Below are 23,391 nucleotides of genomic sequence, written 5' to 3' on the forward strand. Positions count from 1 at the left end.
GTCGAGCATCAGAATCAATATATTAGAACAGAAAGTTTTCGATTTCTTCTCTTGTTTTGATGAAAGAAGATCATTTTTCATAGGGTGTGAACGGATTTTTATTGAGTAAAACCCATTTAATGCATCTAATCAATATTTTCGTAGAAGATATCCAAGAGCATGTATCCGCTTAATTCTATGCTGCCATGAGCTTCTTGACATTGCAAAAAATCATGATGTCATGGCATCGCTGGTCATACCAGCAAGTGGTTGAGCTGCTTATTTCTTACTGTTTGGTGAACAGCCCCCCCTTGAATTTACCTGGCTTTGGCTAGCTCGATCCGTCGCAGTTTTCAAAACATTTGTATCGAAGCAGCACTGTTGCTGGCTAGCCCTACGTTCTACTGGTATTATCATTGGGTGACATCTCAAATAGTTCAAAGTGTTCTCTGGAAGCGTTAGGTGAGCTCTGTAGGATGGTTGCTGCTAAGATCACAGTATTGTATGTCCCACGTATTGTAAACTTGACTTTTTATAACTAATGAGCTCCAAAGAAAATTAATTATTATTCAAACAAATATGGTAGAGATCTTTCTACTGCTTTTCTAGCTATGAACATGAATGAAAGTTAACTTGCAATATGCTCTTTAATTTTCTTTGTTCTGATCTGTTGCTTCAGAGCTAGCCTTTCTTAGTTTAGTAGATCCAACATGCATGCTTAATGATGGACACTCTTGGCCATGGAATGGCCACTAGAAGTGTGGAACTATTTTCTTTACTGATTTTTTTAAAAAAGGTTAAGGGTGGTCCAGGGAACCCATTTTAGATAATAACACAAAACTACAATATTATCACCTGTTCAAATGTGGCAGAGAGAATGGAATGGAAGGTCTAAGAGAATGGAAAGGGAATTTCTCTGATCCAAGGGATGCTAAAATAGATATATTTTTTATCAGGGGAATTTGCAGAGAATCTCATAGAATGAATTGAATATAAATTTGAACTTTTTTGTACTGTTGGAAATTGATCCATCCAGAACCTCTCCTTACAGTTTAAGGGGAAAAAACAATTCAAGCTATGATTATTTTACGAGTGAAATAAAATAGCATGACACATTGGACGCTTGGTTTGTCATTTTGTCTTTTGATTTGTTGAAGATTAAAGGGAATTATTATTGTTCTTCTTATTATTATCTATTTTTTTAACCAAGAAGTGTGAAAGCAGCTTGGTTTTCAAGCCTCAGAATGCTGCTATTTCTGTAGTCTCTTGAGATCCATAAATTGGATTTAGGAGAGGGCAAGTCATGAGTTAGTTCCATTCAAAACCACAATTTCCTTGACTCGGGTTGTAGCAGTCTTACTGTGTGAGCTTATTATATAATTAGCTGAGCTCAAATATTTCTTACAAAGTCATCGTGATTTTCGCATAAACACACTCTCCGTTGTAGTCATCCTGAAATGGTGGCCTAAGCTTCGGAATCAGAACCCTTCTCAGGAAGCATATAGAATTTGGCTTTGATTTAAGCGCTCCTCTCTTTACTCATAACTCTGATGCTCCTCACAGCTTGAGCTACCTCCTCCTGTACTGTTACAATTATTAGTTTTTGAGGTTATCACTTCTGGGTTTGGTTTAGTTTCTCCAACAGCTTCTTGTGCTACAAGAAACCCCACCTCGATTTCAAGATTTAGGAATACGATAAAACCTACTTCTTCTAGCTAGGTTCACTTCATATTTAGATTATTCCAGTGCTACATCTTATTTCTCTTCTTCAACTCTCTCTAAACTTAGCGTACTTCAAGCGAAAGTTTTAGAGATAAAGAAGAGGAGGGAGATGGAAGATAAGAATGATGTAGATAAGATTGATGATGTGATGTTGCCTGGTTTTCGGTTTCATCCAACTGATGAAGAGCTTGTTGGGTTCTACCTCAAAAGAAAGATACAGCAGCGATCTCTTCCTATTGAGCTGATCAAGCAAGTTGATATTTATAAATATGATCCTTGGGATCTTCCAAGTATGAAACTCCATCTTTCTTTTTAGTTTTCTCCGTCTTCTTTCATTGCTAACAGATTTCAGAGTTGAGTTAGACCTTGCATGCATGTACAAAAGACAAGAAAAGAAAAATTAGAGCCTGCATGCTTAACTTATATATATATATATATATATATATATATATATATATATATATATATATATATATATATATATCAAGATAAGAAATTTCCTTGAAGTTTCCTTCAGAAAGAACGGATATTGAGTTAGTAAAGGTGCGCTTTCATTTGAACGTTCCTCTTGTTTGGAAGATTCTTTTGTTAAAAACACTAGGAATAGCATACAAAATTTCAACATCATGATCACTACTTTCAAAGTTAAGAAAATATTACTGTTACATTAATGTTTATGCAAAGCTTAGCATATATATAGTTCATTCTTAAGTCTATATAAACTTTATTGAGTACTTTCTTTTTCTCCTTATCCCACAAGAAGAGCTGGCGACTACAGGAGAGAAAGAGTGGTACTTTTATTGCCCAAGGGACCGTAAATACAGGAACAGTGCAAGGCCAAATAGAGTTACTGGAGCTGGGTTTTGGAAGGCGACTGGAACAGACCGTCCTATTTACTCCTCTGATGGCACCAGGTGCATAGGCTTGAAGAAGTCCCTGGTGTTCTACAGAGGTAGAGCTGCTAAAGGGATGAAAACTGACTGGATGATGCACGAATTCCGGCTTCCTTCTCTTGCTGAACCACCACCGCCAAAGAAGCTCCTAGACAAAAGCCTTCCTCCAAACGTAATGACTCTATGCATCCTTCAGTACTGTACTTAATTCCAACTATATGTTCATTTTCATCTCGATGATAAAAGAAAAATGTTTATGATATGATGAGTGTTAATTTTCTTATACATGATTGTAGGATGCATGGGCTATTTGTAGGATATTCAAGAAAACCAACTCCATGGCACAAAGAGCTCTTTCTCACTCTTGGGTCTCTCCAGTATTACCAGAGACTACAGCTTCTGATTTTTTCTCCCAAGGGGCACACTGCACTCAGTTCAGTTCAGAGAACATGTCATGCACAACTGAAATAGGATCAAATTTCCATTTAGGCTCCAATAATGACTTCCAGCAGGCCTCTCCTGCTGGTCTCTCTGTTTTAGACATCCCCTCTTACAGACCTATTAATCCTATAGTCCACACATCATATATATTCCCTGTATCAAACGGTGATCTTCCCAACAACTTCTTGTTTTCACCCCTCGAGAATTCGGGTCCCATCAAGTCTACAGATGATGCTCCTTCCATGCTATTGAATCCTGCATTGATGGGTGAAGCTGGTAAAGCTTCTGAGAGCACAGAATATGAAGGGTCACAACAGCAGTTCAATGGATTCTCGATCAATTTGCTCCAAGAAATGCAAGGTGATATAGGCACAGGAGATGAGACAGGCTTGAGAAAGAATCCAAGTTCAATTCAAGATAATAACCTTTTGGGGACTATCCGGTCCATCGGATTCCCCTTCAGCTTGCCTTCAAACCTGCCTGATGCATGGAAGCCTAACCTGCCATGGGATTCACCATCCTGCCCCAGTGAGATGTCCACCACATATTCCACAAACAAATGCCATACTTAAATCCTATTAATACACAGAAGAATTAATCGTGGGATTTAGGTCTAGCATTTTGAATTTATCTAAAATAGCTTCCAAAAAAATATATATTCTGGCTTGAATGATGTTTTAGCGGGAGCAAACTAGCCTCAGAAATGTATCTTGTTTACTGTACAGTATTTCCCATCTTTTCCAAGTACACACTTTTAGGCTAATAAATTTCTCTTATTTTATATTCATTCCCTTGTTCTTGTTTCCCTCCGATCACCTCCATCCCCTTGCTTTTGCTTAGCAGAGAACTGTTTCACAATGCTGTAATAGACAACATTATTGTACGTAATTTGCATCTGTACATTAAGGATATGATATTGTGACAGAAAATTCTGTCAAAACTCGAATTTGAAAATCAATTCGGTCCACAACGCATTTATGACAGCATCGTGACCAGGAGCAGAGCTAGGATGATTTCCTAGAGGGGTCAAAACTAATATAATAAGACTTTTTTTTTTAATTTACGAGTTGAAAATACAAAAAGACAGCATAAATTAATTTTAATTTTGTATGGATAAAAAGCTAAAAACTATATCAAATTGAACCAAAACTATGAAATAAATTTCATCTAACAAGCTGCCCACCACTTTAAGACAATGAAAATGAACAATATCTCCAAATGAACATGAGAAAGCCTCTGCAACCCTTCCATGGAGTCCTAGTTAGTTTGATCTTTGAGATGTTTCTTGGAAGTTCATAGAAATCTGGTCCATTAAAACTTGTAAATGCCTCCAGCTTGTCAAAAACCTTAATTAGATACAGCAGAAACTTACCTCTTAAAAAACCTTAAGATACAGTGATATAGCAAGCATGAGCATTATTAATGATTTGTTTGGTCTAAGCTTCCTGGGCTGATTCTTCAGAAGCCTTTTCTTTAACAAGGTGTGTGTTTGTAATGGGCTAACATCTTGGGTTTATGTAGACTTGGGTTTCAGCAAGGGTTAATGGTTTGATTTATTCCATTTAGCTTGGTTTGGACTCTAATTTGATAGTGGGATAATTTCCATGGACTATATATGATTTGAATGATGCATTGCTGGGTTCAATTTCATGGTATATTAGTGTATCATTTTTTTTAATGAATATATATTGTTTAAATTTTGAATGTCATTTGTAATATATGGCCAAGTACTAAGAAAAATAATTTTGTGCTTTTTTTTCATAAAAATGAAAAACAAAAGGAAAAATACTTGTTTACATGATATTGTATATTTCAAAATCAAGAAAATTCAAAGAAATAGTTTTTCCTATATGAATTTTACAACAAGTTTGTAAAAATTTATTTATTTATTATATCAGGATTTATAAACTTATATGTAAGATTAACCCATAATAAATATAATAACCTCATTCTCCCTTTCATTTTGTTTACTTTTAATATTTAAGAATTATAAATTTATATATAAGAAGTATTCCTATTTTCCTAGTATCAAGGAAAAAAAAGTATAATATATATATATATATATATATATATATATAAATTGGTTTTAGAATATCTAGGTTTGACTCATAAAATCATAATTCACTTTTCTAAGATAGATCTACTTTAACCAATAGATAGATCAATTGTTAAGAAAACACAATAAAATCTTAGTAATAATCAGATAAATGAACAATGCAACTTACCTTAAAATGAATGTATTAGAGGTGATATTGTCTTCTTTATACACAACTAATTCTTTTATCTAGACTCTGTAAACTGGTTAAGGTTTTTTAAGACCAAAACACAAGTTGAAGATTTTAAAATTTTAAATTATATAAAAAAAAAATTCTTGTTATTTTTCCACTCAAAATCCGATCCGAAAAGATGATTAACGTGATGTCATACATGTATGACACTCTTTATGCTTTATTTTTCTTTTTATGCCACGTACCAACTCAAATACAATGCAACTAATTCAGGCATTTATATTAAAATAATATGAGATTTTTAAATTTTACAAGCAGGAAAATTCTCAAAAAATTCATGTTTATTTCTCACCCATTCAATCTTTAAACTCTCACTCTGGTACTACCAAAGGCTAATTCTAATAAAAATTCCATCAAATCAAGATTCACAAATGGGAATTCAATCCCTCAAGCTATTACAATTTATAACAGCAATCACCTACTCTAACAAAATCAAAAGGTGGGATCTTTGCTATAGAGAGAAGAAATTAGAGACCAACAATCTTGAAGATAATGAAGCTAAGAAAAGCCAAAAATATAAAGATGAATAAGTAATCCATAAAAAAAAAAAAAAAACACTTGGTTGACCCATCTTTTGAAGTAGGGATTTTATCCCCAATGGAAAACGAAGATGTTTTTCTAGGGAAACAATTTTTTTTAAAAAAAAAAATTGTCCTGTAATATTCAACCCATTAGAATGATACGAGTATTATATGGCATCAGGAGTTGAGGACCAGAGGAGACTGGAATGGTAGAGCTAGGCTTATTAAACGATCGTGCTAGCTTACAACTCACCTTGTAGTTTCCTTTAACACAGCCAAACCACCAGTTTCCCCATAATTAAGGTCAGAAAACAGAGAATCTAGAATACCCATGATCAAGTCAATAAACCTATAAAAGTAGAACTAGGAGAAGCACATGTTTTGAACAACTTATTATGGCCTTACAATGCGAGTAAAAAAGAAAAAAAAAGAGTTATGCTTAGACTAAAAGAAAATAAAAGAGATTCCAGCACCCCAAAACCTCTCCATGTATCAAGCCTAACTTGCATACATGTGGAAACAAGAAATCGATGCACGAACTTGAGAAAAATAAGTAGGAATAAGTAAACAAATGAATAAGGATGAGCCAATGTACCCATCAAAAGGGAAAACTAGGAATTATAATTTTCTGTTCGGTTCCGTTTTTATCTATAAAAACAACTAAATTAGAATTTTATAAAATACAAAAAAAAAATTGAAACTGGTTCAAACCGACCGGTTTCGGTTTGGTTCGGTTATTTTATATTAGAAACCGAAACCAAACCGACCGGTTTTGTTTATGTTCGTTTTGGTTTTATTGCGGTTCGATTTCGGTTCGGTTTGGTTATGTTAATTTATATTAAAAACTAAAAACTCTATTGTATTGAGGTTTTTTGGGACTTTTTTAATAGGCTTGGTTTTAGTTTTTTTCAATTCGGGTTTTTTATTTTTTCAGTTCGATTTGGTTTTTCGGTTTTAGGCTTATAAAACTAAAATCAAATCGAACCAAATATTTTTTAAAATATTTTAATCAATTTTTTTTTCATAATTTAATATTTTTTTATTTAATCAAATTTTTAACTTTTTTACTCATCTCCGAGTAGAACTCCCTGATAGTCATATCTCCTTCCACCTGACTCTTGCTCGCTATCTTCGTGGTGTTATGATGAATCCAAGGCGGGTTTTGCAATAAATCGACTAGTTAACGTTACTAAACTGAGAAAAATAAATAGAGAGCTGCCCGGCGAAAGTGAGTTCAAAAGAGAAGCCAACTAGGAGTGATGTAGAAAGAATTGTGTCATTCAATGGAAGAAAGCAAACCGTATCAGAAACGTATACTACCACCACCCTCGTAGCCATATTTATTAAATCCAGATTCATTTCATCCGGTCAAAAGTTTGGATCATGGATTCATGGTGTAAACTCTAAATCAATAGCATTTAAATTCTTTTAAATAAAATATTATATATAAAAAAATCTTTAGAAGTGACCCAAATAGATTTCTTTCGACTTTTATCGAGTCACGTTAGCTACATTTTACTTTTAAAATTCAAATCGATTTAAAATGGTGGGGTTTTAAATTGACAAATGAGGTCGGATTTTTTTTTTTTTTTTTTTTTTTTTTTTTGATTATCGTAGGTGTCCGGGCCAGCTTGCGCGCACCTCGACTAATCCCACGGGCCCTGAAGTTAACGACCATGTAAGCCTCCAGTGGCCATCATATGAGCAGCCATAGGGTTTGAACCTGAGACCTAAGAGGGAGCAAACCCCTTAGTCCCAAGCTCTTACCACTAGGCCACCACCTAGATGGTTATGAGGTCGGATTTAATAAGCATGGTTGTGACTCAATACTGTCGGTTTCAAAACAAATCATGCATTTGTTTTTTTTATTATTATTATTAATATATATGCCCGGGCTAACTTGCATGTTACTTAACTAATCTCATAAATACTAAAATTAATAATAATATAAATTTTTATTAATTTTAATGTTTATAAAACTTGAATTTAATAATATATAAAAAATATATTTAAAATCAATAAACCTCTATCTTATAAAGTTAAACATCGTTGCAACGCGACAAGGAAGCATTGTGACCCACATCCGACCACGACGCTGTGACAATGAAAATAGAATGAAAGGAGTAAAAAACGCGGGTCACTCAGGACCTTTTTTTTTTTTTTTTTCGAGCTTTAGTTCGAGCACAAATTTGGGAGGGTATTTCGGTCACAATATTGTTCTGTCATAGTTTTAACTTTTTTTTTGGGTAACCTAGAAACTGAATACACATCAGAGTAATGGCATTAGATTGTTAGCCAGAACAAGTAGAGCAGAGAAATGATCATGGCTTTGTTCGATGGCGTCTCGTATCCCTATTTTGATAAAGAAAATAAATACATCATAACAGCTACAGCATATCAATTTGGTCGACCAAATGAAAGTCGATTCATCATCGAAAGCTAATTTTTTTTTAAAAAAAAGAAGCATTCTAGTAAACTAGCTAAAGTTTGGAGTTATTTTGAATTATAATGATGTCTTAAAAAATTTAGAGATGTAAGAACTCTTGAATATGTTTAAATAAATATTTTTATAGAGAAATAAAGTATAATAATAATTTAGAAAAATAAACTCTAAAAATACATGCGCTAAAAATATTAAGAATGTAGAGATTGTAAATCTTGAACTTTGTGAATTTATAGGCATGTAAAACTCATGAGTCTTGTCCTTTTATAAAAATTACCAAAAAACCTGTGTGGGGTCCTTGAAAAATCCTAAAAGAGTGTTTGATTCAAACAAGTTGGGCTTGAGACGCGTGCCCGAGCCCTTACAGGTATTAGGGTACATGCCCAACATGGGTGTTAGGCTTGCCCCCAACACCTAAAAATAAATAGGGTCCAAGTGCTACGCCTAAACTCAAGAGCACTTGGGCCTATTTCACTTGATGGAGTTTTTTAGACCTATTAAATTTGGGTTTTATTTTGATCCCATTAAATTTGTATTTATCAAATTAATTCCATTATTGTAAAAGTAATAAAACATGAAATGGCATAAATTTATAAAAATAATAATAATGATTTCTATTTAGGATACTTCGAATAAGGTTTAAATATATTTTTTATATAAACAATAAAATAATTTTAAAAAAATTAATTAGAATTTTTGTTTAGGTCTTTAGGATACTTTAAGGGTAGTTAAATTTAAAATATATAAAAAATAGAAAAAATTATATATAAAAAAACATAATTAGCATTTATGTTTAGAATACTTCAATGTTAGTTTAATGTTTTTCTATTGATGATACTTCAAGAGTAGTTTAAATATTTTTTTATAAAAAGTAAAAATAATTTATAAAAAAAATAATTAGGATTTATGTTTAAGATACTTAAAGGATAATTTAAAATTTTTTTATATAAAAAATAAAAACAAATTAATAAAAAAATTATTTATGATACTTTAAGGATAGTTTAAATGTTTTTTTTAATAATAAAAATAATTTAAAAACAATTAATTAGAATTTGTGTTTAGGATACTTCAATGTTAGTTTAAATATTCTTTTCATAAAACAATAATATATATATATATATATATATGTATATATAGTATTTCTGTTTAGAATACTTCAAGGATAGTTTATTTTAAAAAAAAAATATAAAAAACAATTAAAAAAAAAATTAATTAGCATTTCTGTTTAAAATACATCAAAGGTAGTTTAAATATATTTTTTCTGGCATGGCGGTCAAACCCAAGATCCTATAAAAAAACTTCAAAAACATTACTTAGAATTTTTGTTTATGATACTTCAAAAATAGTTTAAATAATTTTTTTATAAAAAATAAAAAAATTATAAAAAAACTTAATTAGAATTTCTATTTAGTATATTTCAAGGATAGTTTAATTTTTTTATATAAAAAATAAAAAACAATTATACAAAAACATTAATTAGGATTTTTATTTAGGATACTTTAATGATAGTTTAAATGTTTTTTATAAAAAATAAAAAATAAATAATTAGAATTTCTATTTAGAATAATTCAAAGTTAGTTTAAATTTTTTTTATAAAAAATAAAAATAAACTTATAAAAAATAATTAAGATTTCTGTTTATGATACTTCAATGTTAGCTTAAATTGTTTTTATAAAAAAAATAGAAAATATTTATAAAAAAAAACTTATTTAGAATACTTCAAGAATAGTATAAATGTTTTTTTATAAAAAAAATAAAAATAAATAAAAAATAATTAATTAGAATTTCTGTTTAGGATACTTCAATATTAGTTTAAATATGTTTTTTATAAAAAATAAAAAAACAATTATAAAAAAAATTATTTAGGATTTCTATTTAGGATACTTTAAGGATAACTTAAATTTTTTAAAAAATATATAAATAATTATACAAAAACATTAATTAGTATTTATTTTTAAGACATTTAAAGGGTAGTTTGAATGTTTTTTATAAAAATAAAAAAATAAAAATAATTAATTAGGATTTCTATTTAGGATACTTCAAAGTTAGTTTAAATGTTTTTTTTATAAAACATATAAACAAAATATAAAACAAATTAATTAGGAGTTCTGTTTATGATACTTAAAGGGTAGTTTAATTAATATTTTTATAAAAAATATTAAAAAATTATGAAGAAAATTAATTAGGATTTCTATTTAGAATACTTTAAGGGTAGTTTAATTATTATTTTTAAAAAAATAATTTGAATTTTTTTTTGAATACTTCAAGGTAGTTTAAATGTTTTTATAAAAAATATAAAAAGTTCGAAAAAAAAACTAATTAGGCATGGACGCCAAATCAAAGTCACTATAGCCTGGCAGGGTCGCTTGACCCAAGACGTTTGGGCCTCACATGGCTGTCAGATCTAAGAGGTTTGAAACATTTTCTATACTTTTTATATTTTTTAACATTTTAAAAAATTTATATTAACTCACTGTGAAGCGCAGGTTAATATACTAGTAACAAACTAGAGGGGAAGGAAAAATCACGATATATATAAACTAGTATAGCAGTGTCAAACTATTTTGCTCAACTAAAAAATCAAATGCCTTGGTGATAAGAATATTTCGATCTATTTACATGGTCCCTTGGTCTTTAAAGGATTAATCGGGGTTATATATGCTTTTTACAATTTTTTAAAGCATGGTAAAATGAATTAACTACCCTTCAAGTCAAGATTATTTTTAATTGACATACAAGGATATTTTTATCTTTTTACATAAATTAAATATTATTTTAAAGAAAAACAATGTTGATGTATGCAGGGGACACTCGTTGGCTCGTAAAAGGCACTCATACACTTAAAACAACAGATGCGACATTATAAGTCTACCAAAAATATCGTTTTGAGGTTTCATTGAAAGAGCTCCTATGTTCTTTTCCTTTTAGTGTAGTGTGTGTCGGCAGTGGTGGAGTGATTTATCATCAATGCGATTTTTTTCTTTTATTTCTCTCTTTCCCTAAAAAATTACACTTTGATTCTCTTTGTTGTCGATTTTTCAACTTCAGTCTTTATTCTTTTAATTTTTGTTCTTGATCCTTTGTAGAAATTTTGTTTGTTTTCAATTTCATCATTGTCATATATTTACTTCCCAATTTGGTTTTTATTGTTTTGATTTTTTTTTAGTCCTTTTGTAAAGGTTTTATTGGTTTTCAGTCTAATCCTTCATTCCAAATTTATGATATTTTTTTTTTCAATTTGATTCTTATTCTTTTGATTTTTTTTCATTTTGTTAAAGTTATTTTTCTTTTTAATTTCACTCTCCAAAAAAAAAAATATTATAGTTGCTCTCTAATTTATTTTTATTTCAATTATTTCTCATTCTTTTAATTGGTATTTTATTTTATTTTGGATCCTTTTGTGTAATTGTTTTTTTTTTCTAATTTTATCATTCAATATTTAATCTGTTAAAAATTAGATTTCGTAATTTTCACATGTATGATGCTCTCAGTCTAATAACTAAGTCAAGGATTTGAAAAGTTATCGAAATTGACATCTTCTGTTTTCTGATTTCATCATTCAATATTATTTTTTTATAAAAAAATAGCTTTATAATTTTTTTTATTTCTATTCTATCGGGTCATCCCAACTTCATGATCTAAACCGCAAATTTAGATGATTAATACAAGCTAGCTCAACCTATATTATCCAAATTACATATCTATCATACTCAACTCCTATTACTCAAATTATATATCTATCATGCAAACTTGGACTAACCCCATCCAAACCCCCCAACCCCATCCATCTATATTTAATTAGTTAAAATTTAAACTATATTATTTTTCCACTCTTAAAAAATGATTTATTTATTATCATGATTACTCTTCTTTAAATTTTTATACGTTTTTTATACGTTGCATATATTTTTTATCTTATTAAAATAAAACCATCTTATTTGACAATTTTTTTTTTCATTTTTAAAAGATATCTGCTCACCTAAACAATGAGATGTGTATCTATATATATATATATATATATATATATATATAACAGACGGACCCATATCGTGGCGCTAAACTAGTTCATGGCTATCCGCCAATCTTAAGATATTAAACACCTGAACCTAGCAAACAAACTCAAGCTACCGATAGATCTTAGGCATGATTCAACATAGGACAAGTAAAACAAGTGGCCATCGGCGAGGCAGAACAAAAAATCATCTTGCTCAAAACAAAATCCATCAGAACCACTGCACAAATGACGTGGCAGCAGGTTCTTCAAAGAGCATGGAAAAAATGAAAGCAGCTAGAGTTCAACGACTTGCTGGCATGGCTTTAAGGGCTACCCTGGGATGCAAGTAATTTTGCAAAGCCATCTGCAAGTTCAGTGACTGTAGAAGAATGCTACAGGCAAGGCATCATTAAAACACTGGTTATCATAAAACATGAAGTTTACAGTGCTATCTAGTCAAATTGAATAAAAGGCAAGTCGAAGCATAAATATCAAACACGCTAAAAATCATCATCCTCAAAAACATCAAAATTTTGCTCAAACATTGAAACCCAGGACACATTACTCCATGAACCTCTCTTTTAACTCTTTGAACCTTGTTTTTCCTTTGCCTTTTGAATCTTCAGAACCTTCTTCACAATCTTTTGCTCCTCTACCAAGAAAGCTCGGATAATTCTACATAAAAAAAAACATACCAAAACCACTTAAAACAGTTTCCAACACTTCATAAAAAGCAGGAAACAATATATCATCATGGCAGTACCTCTCCCTGACAGCACTTCCAGACAAGACACCACCATAGGCACGATTTACAGTCCTGCGATTCCTAGACAATCTGGACCTCTTGTATTCCGCAGGTCTCAAGTGAGGAATCTGTGAGGAAGTAAAAACTCTATCAAAACAAGCACCATCAGATCAAGCTTTGCAAACAACAGCAGAGTTTAAAATGCTGCAGCCAGCAACCACTGATAAATTTGCATGCATAAGCTACTACAAAAGAAAACAACGGCAAAACAACTCTTCACATGACCAATGAAAGAATCACACACTTTTCTTGGAAATCCCTGACCGCTTACAGGAACCCATCACGAAATCACAGAGTTTAAAAACCCAGTAAAACCCATCAGCAAAATTAGAATAAATCACCTTATTGACATCTAAACAAGGCAGTGTAGATTTCATGCAAATGACAAATAGTAGAGAGGAGCATTTAAGATGGGCTGACTTCAGAGGAAGACTTAAAGGAAGTGGACGCCCGAGACTACAAAGAAATGGCAAAATTCATCTGTAACACTTGTACGAGTACAAATCATTGTAACCCAAAACCCCAAAATTTCAGGCAGCAACCAATCAACATGTCAAAAAAATGCCCTCTCTATCTCCTAAAACTCTCAGACAACCACAAATCAGAGTAATTTGCGCACCCATCCCGACAATAATTTTAACACGCCAATCGCTAAGGTGCAATTGTACTTCAACATGATTCGATTCGATTCAATTCAGAGTAACAGAATAAAATTCCAACTTCTAACAAAAACAACTTGAAGCGTCTCCAACCAACCATGTCTATCATAAAATACTTTCAAAGTTTTTTAATAAAATCAAAACAGAAGTACAATCCAAAACTAAAATTTGAGAAAAGCAGAAAAGAGAAACAAAAGTACCCCTTGAATCCTCTTGCCAGTGACAGGACACTTAGGTCCACTAGCTCTTTTCTTGGTGGTCTGGTACACCAATTTCCCACCTTCATTTCATAAACAAAAACAACTATTAATCCAATGAATTTGCTTCTTCTTTTCTCTTTTACACTATTTACAATGGAAGAGTTGTTACCAGGGGTTTTGACGACACGGTGCTGGTTGGATTTGGTGGCGTAGCTATGTCGCTTCCGGTATGTCAGTCGCTGCACCATCTTGCTTGTCCTTACTTCCTGCGTCTCTCTTTGTAGAGTGGAGCGAGGGAGAGACAAGAGACGGGAAAGTGTTCTAAATAGGATTTTATCTTTCAAAACCCTAGATCCGACGGCTGTTAAAACGACGCCACTTGGGAGTCTTTACGGATTATTAGTGTTCACTGAAAAAAAAACAAAAATTGAAAACTTATTGAGCACCATAAAATCTGATTGCTATTTTATATTCTTTTCTACAAATATTTACTTTCTCTAATACAATGAAAATGAGAAACTTGAAATAATATTCATTTAGAAAACAAGAAAAAAAAATAGATAGTTTATTAACCTTCTCAGGGGATGCTTAAATATTGCATCCACCATAAAATTTTCAAAACTAATTTTTATTTAATTTTACAATTATTAAAATAAATAGTTATCAAAATTTGAGAGATTTAAATTCTAACGGAGAAAATATATATTTTAAGTCAAAAATATTATTCCTTAATAATGCATTTTTTTAATAAACATGTTTTATTTATTTATTTATAACCCAGTTTATTTTTAGCTCTCATGTGACAATTTAATCTCACTAGACTAAGCTTTTTTTCACCATTTCGCTCGTGTTTACTTATAATTATATGTTTTGCTCATTCGATAAGGTTCTCACCTTTTAACTCGTTGCAAGTAAGCGGAACTAACACAAATAACAAATAAAATGGTGCACAACATATCCAGAAAATTATCAACTTTTATTATTATCTTAACTACACAATGCATAATTTGTGCCATGCATAAAAATTACATATTACACGGCCAAGATTTTCCAACATATTTATAAACAAGTATATGTTAATTACAAAGTAAAATTTTCATTTTTATTTTTCAGGACATGGTAGCTCATTTTCTCTCCATGTTCTCCATGAATTTAATGGTTTATTTTTCAGCATGTGTTAGGTAGTTTTCTCCCTCATGTTTTTATGACCCAAATTGTTTTTTTTATGTTTTTATTTTTCTCATGTTTTTTTTCTCTAGTTTTTAGTTATTTTGTAATTTGTCCTTCTATGAGGTCTTTTTGTGTAGATTTTTTTAAGGTTTTTTTTTTAGGGTGTTTGACATTGAGATTCAACTTGATTTTTGTTAAAATTTGAATTTTTTTTGTTTCAAATTAATTTTTTAGAATTTTTGGATAGTTTTAATACGTCGATGTTAAAAATAAAATTTAAAAAATAAATAAAAAATATTATTTTAATATATTAAAAAAAAACAATTTAAAAAGCAACTGTTACTATACTTCCAAACACCATCGTTAATCAGATTTCTCTCCCTGTATATACATGGTTTGGGTTCTTGTCAAAAATAATAATAAAAAAATATTCAGAGATCTTTATATTATTTTTTTTCTTGAACAAGAATATCTAATTTAGGAATTTTGTGGTTCAAGATTAATTTATTTTATTTTTTCGAGAGTGCAAGATCTCTTTTTATAATTTTTCAACTTTTCTTGAATCTCTATTTATTTGTTTATTTTTAATCATATGATCTTCCATTATTATTTGATTCTTTATTATTTTAGTCTCAGATTTCTCTCCCTGTATATACATGGTTTGGGTTCTTGTCAAAAATAATAATAAAAAAATATTCAGAGATCTTTATATTATTTTTTTTCTTGAACAAGAATATCTAATTTAGGAATTTTATGGTTCAAGATTAATTTATTTTATTTTTTCGAGAGTGCAAGATCTCTTTTTATAATTTTTCAACTTTTATTGAATCTCTATTTATTTGTTTATTTTTAATCATATGATCTTCCATTATTATTTGATTCTTTATTATTTTAGTCTCATTTTCTACCTTGCTTGTTATTTCAGTTTATATTTTTTATATATACAATTTTTTTTATTATAAATTTACCCTAAAAAATCATCAAAAATCATGAAATAAAAGTAAATTAACTGAAATGCATTGAAAATGTAGTTATTAATTTTTTTTTTCTGAAAAGGGGTAAAAAAAAGGTTATGACATATATAGTTTCTAAAATTAACTTGAAGGTTTATTATGAATTTTATCTAATTATAAAAAAAATATTTTAGTGATTCGTACTAGTAAAATGAAAAGAATGGGTATGCTTTATTATTGGGGTGGGCTGAGGTTTTATTTATTTATTTATTTATTATGAATAAATTATAATCAGATTTTTTTTGATTGAATTAATCTGTTGGGTCAATTAAATTATATCAAATTTTTTTTTATTTTTTTTTAATTTGACCCATTTCCAATCTTAGATTAGCTGGATCCCAAATCAACCCACCAAACCAAACCAAATTTCAAAACTATGCTTTTTACAGTAGGGAATCATCAATATATGAGATGTATATTCTCTCTCTCATCCAAAATGAGATCGTACGATAATCTTAACGAAACCTTGCAAAATAAAAGGGAGGCGAGCTTGCAAGATTGGTTTCCTTTTCACTAAGATATCTTCTATACAGTGGTAGAGATTGCTGCAAGCTATCATCAACATGGAAAAAGCAAAAATGATGGCTCTACGTGTATCTTCCTGCTAACAAAATTTATCTTGCTTAATTTATTGTGACACCATAGTAGCTGGTCTGTTGTTACTCTGGACATGCTCAGAACCCTTGCTACTAACTTCATATCCACTTGAGAGAAGAAGTAAAGAACTTGATTAGAATTGTCCTCTCGATGTTTTTGGAACTTCTTCAGTATGCAGTTTCCACTTCTCAAAACGTCTTTAAGCCTCCTCTCCTTCTGCATTCCGGTAGAGAACAGATTTAACATCACAGAGCATGATTGCATGTTCAGCACTTGAATGAAGCAATATATAGATGGATATAGAAACAAAGCTAACCTTTTGGAAACTCGTTCGAACCTCTGTCAATAACTCTAGTTCAGTGGGATCTTGGGGCTCTATTTGAGTTCCTTTGCGACCCTTTGAAATCACGTTTTGTGCATCTTTATCAGATCGAACAAATCGCCAAAAAATCCTTATTGATTCTTCCATTATCTCTACTAGCATATCACTTGTAATTGAATCATCATCCCTTCCTTTTCGTCTTGCCTTTTTATCCTTCATACTGTCCTCTGAAGAACAAATTAAAACAAATTAAGCTTCTCTTTAGTCAGCTTCTTTAAACTTTTAAACAAAGAGCCCTTTGGTAGGGCCATACTGGGTAGCTTCTAACGACTCTTTAAAAAACATTTTCCCTGATAAATCAAGAAATGAGCAGGTTTATTTATTGGTAATTATGGCCCCGTTTAGCTTAATGTGTTTCTTCATAGGTATGAGGAGTTGTGGGGGCAAAGAGTGTTCACTGTCAAAGGATTTGCGCATTCAAGATAGTTCAACATCTTACCTTTTATTACCGGAACTTGAAGGAGATTACGCAACACGTATCGATTCTTAATGTAATTTTTCACCCGTGGACCTTCAAAAGGTTCATTCTCTATAAATCTTTGCAATATCACTTGAAACTGTTGAAATTCACCAGCAACTTCATTGTACTGTCGCATCCCATAAGGGTCGGAATCCCATAGCTCGAGTGCCTTTTCATACTGCCAATGAAGGATTTCCCATGAAAGGCAGAGTTGCCCAACATACACAACTTCCAAATCATTATGATATTCCCTAACAAAGTTCATCATCGGGTCAGAACTGGACTTTCTGCGCTTGCTTAGCAGGAATTTCTGTGGAAGAAGGGATGTCAATGCTGGAGCTGACGCTTCATGCCTTGCAATCGATTGAAGGGGGTCCTTTGACTGAAGTAAGTCTATGGATTGTCATGAAACACGAGGAATGAGGTACTTCATTTGGAAGCTTGAAATGTAATCAAATAAACAATACAAAGTTGGAGCTGTGATTGGCCACCTATGCACATATATATATAGCTTAAAGGTCATTTTAATTTAAAATCATGCACGTTGCTTTTCCAACTTGTCTTCTTCCTTCTCTATTAAAAGAAGATTGTTTTAAAAAGAAATCTTTCTTAGAAAATACGTTACGTGGAGCATTAAAGTCTGTGCAAGTAGATGCAGGTGAGAATTGAGATTTAGGTAAAAGCCATTCCATGATAAGATATCATGCTTAATGACTTGCATGCAAGTACTTGAAAGATGAAGGTCGGTAGATGGTATTAAAGATTTATAGATTGCTCCTTCAACTAGCTATAAAATTTGGATTCACGCACAAAGGAAAATGGGGTGGCTCCAAACGCATAAAGATAAGCTCATCTTTTAGCTTTCATGGATAAAAGAACATGAATAGCTTTAAGGCGGTAAAGCAACAAAAGCGTTCTTGATGGTGCAAAAGAATGGAACTGATGAAGGATTTTTCTATTGCGTGTGCATGTGTAGGCAGTAGATAAGTCGATTAAAATAAGATAAAGTTTGGTTCAACCTCCTCGTTTAGTGTAATTACTACTTTAAATGCTAGTGATACGAGCAGGTTCATGGTCCTGTTTAACCAAACTAGCTAGATTCAGTGGGTCCTTGTCCCTAACTTCACTGGAAAGGTAGGTTGTGCTATTGATTTCTATTGATAAAAATAATTTGACTAGCAGGTTAATATGGATAGAGAATTTATCAATAACAAAAAGAGTTAATAGGAAAAGAAAAATACATCTGCAGAAAGAAAAAAAAATGAAGGAGACAGGGTTAGTAATGAGTGACTTACTCATTGCATACACCTTCTGGTAACTCAAGATATCGAGTTTTCGCATCCTCTCTCTGTAACTCTTGTAGAACTTGTGAAGCTCACTCATTCTATCTTCATGCTGGAACTTCTCATCGATTTTCCATGGCTTCAAATCTTCCATTATTTTTGGTGATTCGTCTTCTTCTAAGATGGTTGGCAGACCTGTTGCTCTGACCTTTTTCAACTCCATCTTGAGCTGTTCTATCAAATCTTGATGCTCCCATAAGGTTTCCAAGCCATTTGAATCCTCGGAATCTGCAGCCGAGGAATCCTGTGAATTAGAATTTGGATTTTCTAAAATATCCTTGGCTTCATTGTCTTCGGAGACACGTTCTTTTTTATTGGACATGTTGTTGTCTTCAAAGTCTCTCTCAGACACCATTTCTGTGTCCTCTACTATTGCTGGTTTCTGCACAGCCTCTTCTATATTTTTAAGCTCTTCCATTATGTCACTATCTTCGTCATCAAAATCATCAGCCTCGTAACCAGAATTCAAGTTCTGCAGATTTAAATACTCTAATTCCAAATCTTCATCAGTTGATTCCACCGTCTGCCCATGAATATCCTTCAAAATATCAAGTTCAAATACATCTTCAAAGTCTTTATCTGACAAGAACCCATCACTGGTTGAAGCTACATAACGACTCATAAATTCATGGTTTGAAACAACAGAATCAGAATCAGAAACAATCAAGTCCATGTCTGAAAGAAATTGAGCATCATCATCTCTTGAAACATCTCCATCACTCGACACAATGTTCTCCACAACAACTGCTTTCCCCTTCCTTGAAATAGACTCTTCAATGCAATTTTCTTCCTCAAGCTTCCCTGCCTCCTCTTCTATCGATGTTTCCACCTCGAACTCCTTTTTAGCGTCTTGCTCACGCACACTATGTGCAGAAATCTCTTCTATTTCCTCACGAACAGATTCTGCTTCTAATTCTTTTTTGTCCTTATCAGATAAAACCCCACTCTCCATCTTCTCCTTATAGTCAATAGAATCACCATCAGAATCAGCATATAACTCTTTCACGGTAAGACTAACAACCTCTGGCTCCTCCAAGTAATGACTGAAATTCTTCCCTGACAAGAATTCATACTTGTTGGTGCTTGCAGGAGTCACCGAACTCAAGACAACAGGCTCATCTTCCTCTCTATAAGTTTGAAACTGAAATTTGAAGAAGAACTTTGGTGTTTCTTTTTCTTTTAATTCATCAACTTCTTTCGTCTCCTTAAATTCGTAAACTTCAACTTCTGGTTCCTTAGCTTCACTTGGTATTTCTTTTTTTACATCCAGCTCATCAATTTCTTTTATTTCCTTAAATTCAGAAACTTCAACTTCTGGTACCTTAGCCTCACCTTCTGGCTCCAAATTATTACTCTTAAATCTGAAAGAAAATAAAATTAATCAATAGATGCAAAATTAAACAAGGGGAGTGATCAAAGAAAGAAAAATGAGTACCTGAACATGGTTCTATTGAAGAAACCAAAGAGAGCAAGGAACAGAGTGGAGACAGAGAGCCAGAAAGAGGAGGCAAAAGGAAGCAATTTTCTGTAAAGAAACCCATTAACAGAACCCATTTTCAACAATCTAAATTGAGCATGGAGCGAGATATTATTTTGGATACTTATCAATACAACTCTATCACACTGAATTGTTTCATTCGGAAGCAAAAACAGAGGAGGAAACAGAAGAGTCCTTGAAACACTGGTTTCTAGTTTGAATTGTTGAAAAAAGTAATGGACCCTTCACCTACAGAAAAAATACTTGCATGGAATAATTAAAATCGTAAAATTGAGGGAAGTTGAAGTCTGACCTAATAAAAGGGGTTTGTTTAGACGAGAGAGTCAAGGGAGGAAAAGAACATGTCAGCAACTTAGGGTTTTGGAGCTAATCTTTGGTTGCTTAGAGCCTTGGAATCCTCGAGACCGTTATGTGATTTGGGATTTTAGAGAAGATTTCTTCAGTTGAAGGGTCTTTGTTTTGTATTCTACTGTTTCCCGAGCATACGACTCTCAAGCGCAAGGGAGGGAGACGGAGAAAGAAAGTGGGTTAAATCGAAAACACACGCTTTGTCAGAGGTTAATGAGAATGGAAAAAACATACCGAACTCAAAGAGCGCACTAAGGTCAGGTCGGTCACAAATATCCTGCCATGGTTCGGAACTACTTTTTTTTTTTTTTTAATTTATGTGGGATGTTCGGGCCAGCTTACGCGCACCACGATTATTTCCCACGGCTCGCTGGACATCCTGCAAGCCCAGGAGCATGTAAGGCATCGCGGGGGTGACAGACATGCATATAGAAGGTCGAACCCGGGACGGGGACGGAACAAGTCACACGAATTAATCACAGCAGCTAAACCCTCAAGTACAGATACACATGAGGACTCAAACCCAGAACGTCCAGACAGGACAAAGCCTGCCAAGACCACTGAGCTGCAAGGCTACTTGCTAAAATGGGTGGTGACCTGAGCTGCAAGCCTACTTGCTAAAATGGGTGGTGACAACAGAAATGGGGAGACGACTAGGGACAGCGAAGGATACTTGCATCTTCGGTTTCTCTCCATCTACATTCAAATATTCTTAGCTTATTTATTAAGTTCTGAAAATCTATAATTTAATATTTAATAATAAAATAATATATATTTTAAAGCATGAATGTATGTGTTAAATCATAAAATAATACATAGATTCTTACATGTTAGATTCGTATTTGCATTGGGTTTGAAAATATTTATATTTTATTTATTATTTATACATAATATAATTATCTAAAAAACCATCCATTTAATTCAGATGATATATTTTCTAATATAATTATGTTATTTGAAGGTTTATATGATTGTTTTGTTTTAAAGAATAATATCCATTAAATAAAATATATAGCTTATTTATAAAAGTGAATATTCTACATATATCAAATACTCATTATTACACACATTTATATTGAGAAAATTATAAACATAATAAATTATTTAATATATATAAATTTGGATGCCGTGGTCATAAGGATAGGAGAAAACCTGACAGATATCTATGCCCAGCTTAATCTGATACTTGCCTCCTTAGAGAGTATTGTAAACATATTAAACGAATACGTTTATTTATCGTTAATTCAAAATTAATATTTGTAATGTTTCTAATAAATGTAAGATTATAAATGTATAAAATATATATTTTTTTAAATACAAATATAGAATTTGGTTGAAAATTAGATTTGTTTATTCGAAATGTTAAAAGACGTTTATATACTTCTGTGTTTTTTTTCCATGTTGACTGCTACTCTTACAAAAAAATCACTTAATTTGTATGCCTTTTTCCAATCTTTTCCAAGTCCCAAATCATTTTTCTATGACCCTTAACATAGAAAATAATCAACGAGTTACTAATATTATATTTGTTTTAAATAAAAAAAGAAAAGGTGATGTATCATGGTGAAAATACAGTAGTGGAAAAGGAATTAACGAGTTGAACCTTAAGCATAGAGGGAAAACATAGTCTTTAAATCATCTAGTAGGTAATTAAGTAATAAAAGTTTGAGACTAAAAAGTTTGTTTCCCCTATAGTTTCAGGTTCGAGCTCTATAGTTACTACTATGATGACCTTTGAAAACTTATATGATCGTTAACTTCAGAGCCCGTGTAATTAGTTAAGGTTCGCGTAAATTGATCCGGATATCCAAATTAATAATAATTACCAAAAAAACATATCCTTTAGCACTAAAAGTTTTGGAGACTGAGCGAGTGTGGTTTTTTTTTCTTTCCAATGACTATATAGCAAGTGTAAGTTTAAAGTGAATAGGAGTTTTGAATTTTTATATATGTATATATAGAACAAATTTTTATTTCATAAAGAATAATTGATTAAATATATTTTATTTATTTATTAGGTTTTTGTTTTTTTTTTTAATAAAGGCTTTGTATCATTGACAAAGTGACCCTTAGGGTCTAGCCTGCTCTGTGTATGACAATTGTCTGAAGTTTACCCTAATGCATTCCACGTCCGTTTGCAAGACTAGAGCAAGACAAAAAAAAACCCTAATACAAAGATCATTGTGGCCATTGTAAGACCAACTTTGAGATTCAAATATATTGCCGGTGACAAGATACTATAATAAAATAATGTACAGTTGTACGTACAAACTAAGTTAAGTATATGTTTATATTTGCGTTTTTAAAAGTATCTTTAAAAGAATTTAAATTTTATTTTATTTTTTTCTTTGCTTCAAATTAATATTGTTTTGATATTTTCAGATATTTTAATGTGCTAATATCAAAAATAATTTTTAAAAAATAAAAATATATTTTAAAATAAAAAATATTTTTAAAAATAATCACAATCACACCACAATAATATAAAAAAACACCAGCAACCACGGTTGGACTGAAGCTTTTTGGACTTGGCTATGAACATTGTTTTCTCCGAATTCGAAGCCATGACCACGTCCTCTTCAATTCATTACAAGGAAGACAAAGAGATAGACAGCGCTTTGCCGGTTTATTCATG

General features: G+C 31.6%; 3 protein-coding genes across 5 annotated transcripts; 1 reads left to right on the plus strand and 2 right to left on the minus strand.

Moving 5' to 3' along the window:
- Positions 1-1,401: 1,401 nt before the first annotated feature.
- On the plus strand, positions 1,402-3,822 carry LOC133671645 (protein FEZ). Of its 2 annotated transcripts, none has more exons than XM_062092455.1 (3): positions 1,402-1,991; positions 2,462-2,766; positions 2,891-3,822. In XM_062092455.1, the coding sequence occupies exons 1-3, from the start codon at positions 1,811-1,813 to the stop codon at positions 3,605-3,607; spliced, it is 1,203 nt and encodes a 400-aa protein (XP_061948439.1). In that variant the 5' UTR covers positions 1,402-1,810; the 3' UTR covers positions 3,608-3,822. The 2 variants fall into 2 exon arrangements, with proteins under 2 accessions (XP_061948439.1, XP_061948440.1); XM_062092456.1 differs by having other exon boundaries at positions 1,403-1,991; positions 2,465-2,766.
- An 8,865-nt stretch (positions 3,823-12,687) lies between these two features.
- LOC133670713 (large ribosomal subunit protein eL34-like) lies at positions 12,688-14,282 on the minus strand. Its single transcript, XM_062091288.1, has 4 exons — positions 14,115-14,282; positions 13,946-14,025; positions 13,045-13,154; positions 12,688-12,956 (listed from the first exon to the last, which is right to left on the minus strand). Exons 1-4 carry the CDS (start codon positions 14,191-14,193, stop codon positions 12,863-12,865), a joined length of 363 nt encoding a protein of 120 aa, XP_061947272.1. The 5' UTR covers positions 14,194-14,282; the 3' UTR covers positions 12,688-12,862.
- Positions 14,283-16,618: 2,336 nt separating this feature from the next.
- On the minus strand, positions 16,619-21,049 carry LOC133670624 (uncharacterized). 2 transcript variants are annotated; one of them, XM_062091163.1, is made up of 6 exons: positions 20,701-21,048; positions 20,346-20,435; positions 18,863-20,271; positions 17,547-17,960; positions 17,042-17,274; positions 16,619-16,941 (listed from the first exon to the last, which is right to left on the minus strand). In XM_062091163.1, the coding sequence occupies exons 2-6, from the start codon at positions 20,351-20,353 to the stop codon at positions 16,687-16,689; spliced, it is 2,319 nt and encodes a 772-aa protein (XP_061947147.1). In that variant the 5' UTR covers positions 20,354-20,435; positions 20,701-21,048; the 3' UTR covers positions 16,619-16,686. The 2 variants fall into 2 exon arrangements, with proteins under 2 accessions (XP_061947147.1, XP_061947146.1); XM_062091162.1 differs by having other exon boundaries at positions 20,346-21,049.
- Positions 21,050-23,391: the final 2,342 nt, after the last annotated feature.

This window comes from Populus nigra, chromosome 13 (assembly GCF_951802175.1).
Source record: "Populus nigra chromosome 13, ddPopNigr1.1, whole genome shotgun sequence".
NCBI lineage: Eukaryota > Viridiplantae > Streptophyta > Magnoliopsida > Malpighiales > Salicaceae > Populus > Populus nigra.

What these genes read in the sequence shown, in the direction of transcription:
- LOC133671645 (XM_062092455.1), top strand. Translation starts at nt 1,811, where the DNA reads ATGGAAGATAAGAATGATGTAGATAAGATTGATGATGTGATGTTGCCT. An exon ending in TGATCCTTGGGATCTTCCAA is followed by an intron (nt 1,992 to 2,461) that starts GTATGAAACTCC and finishes TTATCCCACAAG; the next exon opens with AAGAGCTGGCGACTACAGGA. An exon ending in ACAAAAGCCTTCCTCCAAAC is followed by an intron (nt 2,767 to 2,890) that starts GTAATGACTCTA and finishes ACATGATTGTAG; the next exon opens with GATGCATGGGCTATTTGTAG.
- LOC133670713 (XM_062091288.1), bottom strand. Translation starts at nt 14,193, where the DNA reads ATGGTGCAGCGACTGACATACCGGAAGCGACATAGCTACGCCACCAAA. An exon ending in CCGTGTCGTCAAAACCCCTG is followed by an intron (nt 14,026 to 14,114) that starts GTAACAACTCTT and finishes TATGAAATGAAG; the next exon opens with GTGGGAAATTGGTGTACCAG. An exon ending in GGAAGTGCTGTCAGGGAGAG is followed by an intron (nt 12,957 to 13,044) that starts GTACTGCCATGA and finishes TTTTTTATGTAG; the next exon opens with AATTATCCGAGCTTTCTTGG.
- LOC133670624 (XM_062091162.1), bottom strand. Translation starts at nt 20,464, where the DNA reads ATGGGTTCTGTTAATGGGTTTCTTTACAGAAAATTGCTTCCTTTTGCC. An exon ending in TCAAGTTCCGGTAATAAAAG is followed by an intron (nt 17,275 to 17,546) that starts GTAAGATGTTGA and finishes TTTGTTCTTCAG; the next exon opens with AGGACAGTATGAAGGATAAA. An exon ending in TTCGAACGAGTTTCCAAAAG is followed by an intron (nt 16,942 to 17,041) that starts GTTAGCTTTGTT and finishes ACCGGAATGCAG; the next exon opens with AAGGAGAGGAGGCTTAAAGA.